The sequence below is a fragment of the Nicotiana tomentosiformis genome, chromosome 5, assembly GCF_000390325.3.
Source record: "Nicotiana tomentosiformis chromosome 5, ASM39032v3, whole genome shotgun sequence".
NCBI lineage: Eukaryota > Viridiplantae > Streptophyta > Magnoliopsida > Solanales > Solanaceae > Nicotiana > Nicotiana tomentosiformis.
In genome coordinates, this window is record NC_090816.1 from 28,540,583 (window position 1) to 28,550,957 (window position 10,375).

At 35.1% G+C, this 10,375-nt stretch overlaps 1 protein-coding gene across 5 annotated transcripts; it reads left to right on the forward strand.

Moving 5' to 3' along the window:
- Positions 1-2,969: 2,969 nt before the first annotated feature.
- On the forward strand, positions 2,970-9,034 carry LOC104106139 (auxin response factor 7-like). 5 transcript variants are annotated; one of them, XM_009614627.4, is made up of 11 exons: positions 2,970-3,128; positions 3,548-3,657; positions 4,252-4,347; positions 5,883-5,939; positions 6,021-6,173; positions 6,298-6,382; positions 6,754-6,844; positions 6,959-7,129; positions 7,215-7,328; positions 7,413-7,792; positions 7,892-9,034. In XM_009614627.4, exons 2-11 carry the CDS (start codon positions 3,649-3,651, stop codon positions 8,533-8,535), a joined length of 1,800 nt encoding a protein of 599 aa, XP_009612922.1. In that variant the 5' UTR covers positions 2,970-3,128; positions 3,548-3,648; the 3' UTR covers positions 8,536-9,034. The 5 variants fall into 5 exon arrangements, with proteins under 5 accessions (XP_009612922.1, XP_009612923.1, XP_070030875.1 ...); XM_009614628.4 differs by lacking the exon at positions 2,970-3,128 and adding an exon at positions 3,142-3,160; XM_070174774.1 differs by lacking the exon at positions 2,970-3,128 and adding an exon at positions 3,172-3,454 and having other exon boundaries at positions 7,936-8,191.
- The last annotated feature ends 1,341 nt before the right edge of the window (positions 9,035-10,375 follow it).

The window sequence follows — 10,375 nt, forward strand, 5'->3', positions numbered from 1 at the left end:
TATGACACCGCGTGACTTCACGTAGTTTCCCTACAAGCAACACGCACATAAGTCCCACCTTATACCGCCGCATGCACATCAACCCCAAGCCTTATACCGCCGCATGCACGTCAATAACACATTACAATAACAATTCACACGACATGTGCCCATATATCACAATTTCCCAATAATCCACAATATAAATGTTTCGACAACAATAGCCCACGGCTCCACCACAACGGGTACAAGAATATCAACAACAACAATGAATATAAGATGCTCAAAAGGAAGATGTTTAAACAATAACAATTTTGCCTTAACGTGATAACGGATTTCACCACTTCAACACCAACAAATCAATAATGAGAGACGATGCATAACAAAAATGTTAAATAAGAATAAATCACAATGGAAGAGATAACATGAACAATAACTTCAAGTAGTAGTAATAAATAATGAAAGAGGTAACATGAACAACAACTTCAATTAATGATATTCAACAACGAAAGAGATAACATGTATAATGACTTCAAATAATGATAATCAACAATGAAGAAATAGCATGTGACAATAAAAGAGGCAACAAGTTCAAATAGAGCATGAGAGAAAATTATCAATTAGGAGGTAGAGTAAGTGTAAAGAAAATCATTTAAGACATGTAAGGATAGACTAACATAAGTAACTATAGATTGACTAAGAGAATTAGGACATGATATGGCATTCAATTAAGCATGAAAATAGTCTAAGTAGCCTAAACTAGTCAAATACTACGCACAATCCGTGTACCCATTCGTCACCTTGCGTACACGGATTTCACTTAGCACAATTCAATCAACAATACCAATCCTATGGGGTAGTTCCCCCACACGAAGTTAGGCAAGACACTTACCTCAAGTAGGCCAAATCAACACTCAAAAATAGCTTTCCCCTTAATATTCTCCTCCACACTGCTCAAATCCAACCAAAATTGACTTAATATTATCAAACAATGCTAGGGAATTCAATTGCAATAGATAAAGCTAAAATCTTTATACTTTTTTAAAAAAGTCAACAAAAGTAAACCCGGGGCCCGCCCGGTCAAAACTCGGGTCCAATGGTAGATTTCGTCTACCTATAAATCCACGAGTTCATATATGTGATTAGTTTCAAAATTCGAGTCTAAATCGACTCTCAAACTCAATTTCTTATTTTTCAAAAATTTGACAAAGTTTCACAAATTTTCACTTTGATTCATATGATTTTGATGTAAATATCTAAGATATGTTGATGGAATATGATTAGAAATGGATTAGAATCACTTACCCAAGGTTTGTAGGTAAAAATCCCTTCTCCAAATCGTCTCCTACCGAGTCGAGGGTTCAAAAATGAGAGATGAGTTCAAAAATCCCGTCTCTCAGCCCTTTAACTAGCAGCAGATGTCGTATTTGCGACACAGGGTTCGCATTTGCTAACCCTAGCAATTGCGGACCAAGGCTTGCATTTGCGAATCGTGACAGACTCAGCATTCATTGCAATTGCGATAGAGTCTTCGCAATTGCGACTTGGAGGGTCCTCGCAAAAGCGAACATTTGTTCGCAATTGCGAATACTGTCCAATTTCTGTTGGCTTGGCAAATGCGAAGGGGAAGTCGCATTTGCGAAAACTGCTCCTCTTATGCTACCTTAGCAAATGCGACCCTAGTGTTCGCATTTGCGACACCAGAGTTTGCTATTTTTCAGTCCAAACCACTCTGGAACATGTCCGAAACTCATCCGAGCCCTCCGGGCTCCAAACCAAACATCCACACAAGTCTAAAAATATTATACGAAATCGCTCGCGCTATCAAAACACAAAAATAACATCTAAAACTACGAATCGAACACTAAAACGCATGAATTTCAAGAAAATTTTCAAGAACTTCTAGAATTACAACTAAACGTCTGAATCCTATCAAATCAACTCCAAACGATACCAAATTTTGCAGACAAGTTCTAAATACCATAACGGACCTATTCCATGTACCAAAATTAAATTTTGATCTCGATAGCTAAAAGTCAACCTACGGTCAAACCTTGCAACTTCAAATTCCCAAATTTCGGCAAATCAACATAAATCAACCTGCGGACTTCCAAAATCAATTTCGGGCATACGCCCAAGTCTGAAATCACGATACGAAACTATCAGAGCCACAAAAACACAGTTCGGGGTCATTTTCACAAAAGTCAAAGGTTGGTTAACATTTTTTAATTTAAATCAAAGGGTTCAAATCAACCCGAAAGCTTTCCGGAACAAAACTGACCGACCCCGCAAGTTATGTGTGAATCAATAAAAAGGGGTAACGGGCTGCAATTACACAAAACAACCGATCGGGCCGTTACACTCAAGTAACCTAGAAATATGCATTTAAGAGTACAAGAAGCTAACTTATCTTTTCGTGGGGTAGGTTATGGACAATATATATATACTCGTAAAGGCATGAGGTGAAAGAGAATAAAGGTAGGTGGAGAAAGAAATCAGAATATGAAACTTAATTCTAGATAGTCGTGGATGGCATACGATTGATAACATAACACGATGTGATAACTGTAGCCCCTAAAAAATATAACGAAACATGAGATTGTACGAGCAGAGTACGAGCAATCTCAATGAAAGAGTAAGATTAAGCTATACTATATTTACAGGATGCCAGAATATTCTAGAATATCTACGAGATTTTAAAAGTTTTAATCACTTATGAATCATTGTAAAAAGTAACTCAGTTATTTTACGTGATATTTTTTTTAGTCTACTTTAAAAGAATATCATTTTTTATATCAAAATAATTCTAGGTTTAAATTCTTTATTTTACATAGGGTCATGTCATGATATTTTTAAATCACAGTTCTAAGGTTATTCTGATAGGTGTAAGAAAAAATTATTTTCTAGCTCCAATCAAACACCATAATATGTACTGCTATATGAAATAGGAGGAGTATTCAAGTTGATCTTCTTTGCCCCTGTGTGCGCGCGTGCACTTCTTTCTACACACTATTCCCCACGCAGTTACGTGTTAGTTGACTTCTAAGTTCTATCAGATGACACAAAGTGACTAAGCCGCGTTAATGGAGAAAAAATAAACATAGAGGAAACAGAAACAGACAAGAACAGAAGATGAAAATGATAAGAAGGTACAAAAACAATTGAAAAAATAAAGAAGAAGGTACAAAGAGACATCAGCATATAAATCTTGTTTTGGCTTTTCACTTTCTTTTCTCTTTACTGTAGTGTAACTAACAAAAGCATTTTGTTCTAGTAAACCTTTAGCCAAAAAGTTTGCATTTTGTTCAGATAAATTCTAGCCTAAAAAGATTGCCTTTCTTATCTTCTTTTTTTTTCTTTTGCTATCAAGAAATAGATGGGTATTCTTAATAAAATTGAGAACTAGCAAGTTGTTGCATTGCTTCAGTTATGGTCGATTTACTGGGGTCTAATTCACAGCTAAAACATTTTGAAGGTCATTGAATTTTCCTTACAAATTCTTGATTTATTTGATTATTTTCTTAGTTTCATTTTTCTAGTGAGGTGGGTGGGTGATTTTTTTTTCCAGGTGATAATGCTCTGTGTAGGGAAATATGGAGGGCATGTTCTGGTTCATTGTTGGATGTTCCCAAGCTTGGGGAGAGAGTTCACTACTTCCCCAGACTTCACATGGATCAGGTTCTTTTCTTTCTTTCTTTCTTTTTTTGGTAGTGTTAAATGATAGTAGTAACTGACAAGAGTGGGTTGCTCTAACGGTAAGCACCAAACACTCCCAACCAAGAGGTTGTGAGTTCGAGTCACCCCAATAGCAAGGTGGTGAGTTTGTGGAGGGAGGGAGTCGAGGGTCTATCGGAAAACAGCCTATTTATCCCAGGGTAGGGGTAAGGTATGCGTACACCTACCCTCCCCAGACCCTACTAGTGGGATTATACTGGATTGTTGTTGTTGTTGTAATCTCAGTTCCATTTAATACGACGTTGTTTCTTTTTAGTCTTTTCTAAAAAGAATGACGCATTTATGTAGTTGGAACTATTTACTAGTATAAACTTCTATAATTTGCAATCAATGATATGCTCTTATAGACATAGAAATGTCATTGTAAGTACGTATTAGAATGAAATGAATCACTAGGGCTAATAGATGTAGATTCATATTGTGGCTCCAACTGGTTTGGATTGAGGCACGACTGATTTAATGGTGTGGTTGCTAGAAAACTTGTTTTAAATTTATACACACCTCTTCCCCCTAACAAATTCCTACTTTTCTGGTCAGTTGGAGCAATCATCCAATCTGGAATGGATTCAAGGACTACAACTGTCCCATCTTCCCAGAAAGATCCTATGTCGTGTTCTTCACATTCGTCTTCTGGTATGCTTGACATTACTCTATCGTCCACCATTTTCTTTTCCTTTTTCAAATGCTTTACCTTCTAGTCCATAAATATTTAGAGGTGCTTCTTCTTGGGGGTTGCGAATGGACCCTATGAACTTTGCTTTTCATTAGGGGGTGGGCATGGATCTTATGAACTTGCTTGTTACTTTTAGGATTAATTAGGATCGCCAATCTCTTTTATCGGGGCGGCCCAACCCTAAAACAAGTGAAACACTTAGCGTTAGGCCCCAAATATTTAAGTTCCCCAAAAATACTAGTATTTCTTTATATATAGTAGTATATTATTTATACAATTATCTTTTATTATTGATAAATTTATTTCTTTATTGTCATATTAATTTTTAATAACTCGATTTCTTCCTCTAATTAATATAACTAAAATAATTTTCTGTCAATCTTATTTTACTTTTTTTACTTAATTATATTTCTCTATTCATTAGTTGGTCACGTAACTATATCTAATAATCTAACTTATTATTTATTTTTCTTACATAAATTATACTCTCTCCGTCCCAATTTATATGAAAGTATTTGACTGGACATGTATTTTATGAAATAAAGGAAGGCTTTTGAAACTTGTAATCTTAAATAAATCATAGAAGTTTTTGGGCTAGAAATCATCTCATTAATGGTAAAAAGAAAAATCTAAAGTTGAATTGTTACCAAATATAGAAAGAGACTTACTAAAAAAAAGGAGTCACTTATGTTTTTTTGATTCTCCCATTTCAGTTGTGATGCAATCAACGTTAAATTCATTTAATTTTCTGTATTTTATAAAACTAAGTTCTCATTTTTTTTAATTCCACATCCTCACTTGTCTAATTTTTTAAAAATGATGTTCATTAAATTTTATATATATATATTAAGGCCTCTTATTAAGATTTTTCCGATGAGGTTGGGCCGCCCCTGCCTTTTATATAAGTCTCATTTTATTCTCTTTGAGAAGTCTTACTAAATTTGATTCTGGTGGAACAAAAAAATTGTTGAGTTGGGATAATTATTTAATGAAAATGACTATATCCTTATTTGCTTTTTGGCTTTTGCAAATCGCATAGACTAGTAAAATTGAGGTACCAAAATTTCTTTTTCTCTTCTCTGTTTTAGCATGTAGCATAGCAGCATAGTTTTCCAAGTAGTAGAGAACAAAACATAGTGAAAGAAATTAAACTTTCTTGGCTCTTTTTGTACTTAGCTTATTGGTCTAATCATACTGAGATTCATTTTTCATATTTCTAGGTGCCATTTCACGCATTTTGTCCTCAAGAATAGGAGCAGAATTAGGGAAATGAATCCTAACTCTAGATATTTAACTTATTTTTCATGCTCTTACAGGGGATAGTTGCACATAGCATGAAAAGTTTTATTCTTGCAACGACTAACCAATGCACAAAGAAACTAGTTCAAATATTTTTTCTGTTGTATCACAATATATAGACATTATTATGAACGGTCTTTGCTTAAAAGGAAGATCCGTGGAGCCATTTATTTACAGTAATTGTTTCTATATGCAGGTCGAACATGACACAGAAGAGGTCTATGCTGAAACTATATTGTTGCCAAATCAAGAAGTAACAACTTAATTTACTCGCTATTTGAAGTTTTTCTGGCATCACATATAAATTTTCAGCACGAAAATAACTATTTTGCAGCAAAATGAGCCATCAACTCCAGAGTTTTGTCCGCTTGAACCTCCAAGGCCCCAGTATCAGTCATTTTGCAAGGCTTTAACTACCTCTGATATAAAAAGTAACTGGGGATTGTCTGTGCACCGGAAAGATGCTAACAAATGCTTCCCTCCCCTGGTAATGCACTATACCTATTTCAATAGTTTTTCCTGTGTGTTCTCTTTGTACATTTCTTACATGAATAGTAAGTTATCTGGTTGACTAATTTTTATTTTCGGGGGCTGTTTTCGTCCATGATCAGGACATGATGCAAGAAAAACCAACCCAAGAATTGATAGTCAACGATCTTCAAGGCAATGAATGGCGCTTTAAGCATGTATTCCAAGGCAATTTCCTCCTCTCTTATGTTAATCAGATTTGAATATTGTGAGACTGAATTCTTTTCGTGTTATTCTACTATGCATAAGCATCATGACGAAGAATTGAACCTAGGAATATAGCTGCTATAGTAGGACGTAGCGTTTACTAGTGTTCACTATCAAACAATGTGAATGTTAAAAGGAAACCATTGTTGTATTTAATTTTCATTGAATCTGCTATACACCTTTGCCTAAACTAAATCACTTTAAGATGTTTCTACCTTTGATTCTCTTTTTTTAATTTTTAGCTTATATCCAAAGAACACTCTGAAATTAAGTGCATGATTTATATCTTGCTATTTTGTTCTCACCGTCTGAGTTAATTTCTCCATGAATAGGTCAACCTCGGAGGCATTTGCTCACAAATGGCTGGAGTACATTTGTTACTAGTAAGAAATTGCTTGCCGGGGATTTAGTTGTGTTCTTAAGGTACTTTCCCTATGGGCGTTACTGTTGTGCTGCATGTCCTGCAATTATATTATCTTGGAGCATCTTTATTGTTTCCTTCCTAATTTGGTTTCTTTCCCTCTTATTTTCATCAAGGGATGAAACTGGCAAACTACATGTCGGGATTAGGCGTTTATCTTATCAATGCAACTCCGTCGGATCATCAACATTTTCAAGGCAAAGCATGGAAGGGGTTCTTGCAGTTGCTTCCCATGCCTTTGCAACCCGAAGTCTCTTTTCTGTCTACTACAAGCCATGCTACAATAGGTAAAATTTGTGAACTAAAATGAAGTTTGCAATGAGAACTTCGCAATCATATTTACATAGATATGCTTTTGGTTGAATGTTACAGATCAAGTCAATTTATTATGAGCTTGAGCAACTATTTTGAAGGTGGAAACCATGGGCCTGGAGTTGGCACGATATCTAGAACGCAACACAGCAGTTTGGATTCTCATGTGAAAAGGTTGTGGAACATTGAGTTCCTAATTAGATACTAGTCTTTGATAGAAAAAAATTATGTACATTGATTTGTTTTTTCGATATGCAGAACAAGTGGTATGGACCAGATGTCATTTCCTCAGGGTCAACACAAGACAAATCTTTTGCTCGAGGAGGATCAATATATGCAAGACTCAGAAGCAATATCCAATTCTGCTCGACCTACTATGATGGCTTTGGAGATCGGACAACAGTCAGTTGAATCGCTTAACAATATCCATCATATAGAGGACAGTGTACTGCAACCGCATACAGCAGTTGCAAGGGAGAATAACGAGAGATTTATTCCGAACGAAACTGTGGCCATTCAAGCTCAAGATGAGAACTTTGATGAGTTATTCAAAGAAACTGACTTTCCAGACTTTGTAAACACTAGTCTTGATACTATAACTTTGGATTGGGATAGTGATCTCCGGTCCACTATACAAGGTAATATTTATATCATAAAATGACTCATACTCCAAACTAGAATTGCAAGTTTTTGGTCTGTCCATTTTCATTTTAAGAAGCTAAATTTTCTCCTTGTAGATTTTGATGAATGGCTTGAAGAAACTAATCCTCCGGGTCTGCAGACTTGTTCAGAAGATCACTCGAGACAGACCTCTTCCATATTAGAGCAACCAACATCCTCCCAAGTGATGTCTATATCTTCTACCCCAAGTCGAATTCCCTATGAAGGACCTGGTCGTGGTGACGAGCAAGTTCCTTGGGGAAGCTATCAAGTAGCACGACGATGTTTACCAATACTCAATAGGGTTGTATCGCGGTACCCTGATTCACTCGTGAACTTCAAGGTTACAAGTAGCATATTTCAGTCAGTGTGTTTGGAAATATTGGCAGAATTAGTCTACTTTCTTGATAATCTTACAGTAATGAACTTGTCCAAGGATCAGTTCAATGTTGCTGGGCAACATCTCTGGGACTTAAAGTTAAGTGGCATTGAATTAGGATGGCTTGAAAAGCGTTTAGCACATATCGATGGAGCATTTAGTATGGAAAATGTACTGCAACGGCGACAAGTATTCACACTTAGAATGGGGGACACTTTAGCTACATTTAGGCAGTTGGATGAGGAGCTTGGATGTATAAACAAGGAGCTTCACCAACTATCTCTAAAGGTTGGACCAAATCCCCCCATGAGATTCCACCCTGTTTTGGAAGGTCTGTTGTAGCTTTCAGTAAATTTATCCTCTTTCTATTTGACTGCATGGTAAGGAGAAATTAATATCCCAACACAGTGCGCGCCTCATGTAGATTTTCATTATCTTACGTCAAAATTGATCGGGTATGTCCTCCATTTCTTTCCCAAATTTTTTAGAACCCTTGTTTTCAAATTGGCGAGACCTATTAGTAAACGAGAGATTTTATCCGTTAAAATTCTCATAGACGTTTGGTTTAGAACTGGAAGTGCACCACTTTATCAAAATTGTGGACTATGAGTGCTCCATGAGGAAAAAGTAGGATCGTTCCGAGACTAAGTCCAAAGATAATGGACTATTTTGGGCTTTTTCTGGCATGATAATAGCTTTATTAGTGCATAATGAGCTCTAGGAGTTGTCTTTAAATTTGTGACATTGTTGTGTTCTGTTGCAAATTCTTGACTTCTTGTATACTAAGGCGTAAATTTCTCCTTTTATGATAAGTATAACGAGGCATTTGCATATATACTCATATTTTGGGGTCACCATTGAATTTATACCCGCATTGCACAAAACTTTGCAAAGTGTATTCTCTCGGATCTGAATTAGTTCAATCACTTCAATGCAACTTCAGAAATCAAATATGAAGTTCTCCTATTTTCAACTGCAATTTCAGAAATTCAAATCTTAATTAATTCAAGCTCTTCAAAGCAACTTCAGATTTTGAATCTGAAGTTCTTATCCTCCAATTACAACTTCAGATTCAAAATCTGAAATTTTATTAGGACCCGTTTGGCCATAGATTTTGTCAAAATAAATTTGGGTTTTATTTGGCAAACACATGTTTGGCCATAGATTTTGCCTACATTTTGGCAAAATTTCAAGTCCCAAAATCAGCTCAATAGCTAGTTTTGGGCCAAAATATCACTATTATATTTTTTAAAAATTATCCCAAACTTTTGTATTTTATAAAAGAGCCCACCATTTATTATTTTGTAACAATGTTGCTTCGTTTTCTTGGTCACCTGATAATGTATCATGTAGTTCATTATAAAAATGATAATTGTGTATCAAATTTATTTATGTGCAGGACTATGGTTTGCGATAAGATAATGAATGTTATTGATAATGATACTGTTGGGTATTTGTGATAGTTTTTAGAACTTGTGGGTATAAGTCATGTTTCATGTTTTTCCAAAATAAATTTGAAAAATATGTTTTGAAAACTGATGTCCAAACACATTTTCATCTTCAAACCAAACTTCACCACCCAAATCAGATTTTTTAGAACAAATTTGGGAATCTATGGTCAAACGCTAGCTAATTAGTTCAATTTTATATAACTTCAGAAACTTCAGATTTTTGAAACATAAACTTGTTCTTTGAATTTCAACACCCAAATCTACTCCAATTGAGCTCAAATTTGAAACATAACTTTCCAATATCATAGACAACGAATCTCAATCATCAAATTGTTAAAACAATAACAAATTTAACAAACTCATTTTGCAATTAAGAAGAATGTAGTATGCAATCTGAAGTTACTAAAAAATTGGGTGCCACATGAAAATTTTAAGTTCATCTATAAATAAATTCAGCCCATTTTTTCTTTAATAAACAATACTTGCTTAATTCAAACAATTTAACGCTAGGCAAATATTAAGGACGTTTGAAATATTAACCAAGTGTTTCTACCTGATCCTTGGTCAATATAAATTAATAAAAATGGTTATGTGAGCAATCTCGCTCCTTGATTCTTAAATAATAAATCATGCTCTTCAATAATTAATCGTGTGTACTAACACGTTCCTTGGTTTAATACATCTAAGCAAATAAAGGTCTTGTGTGCTCACATACTCCTAGGTCAATATAA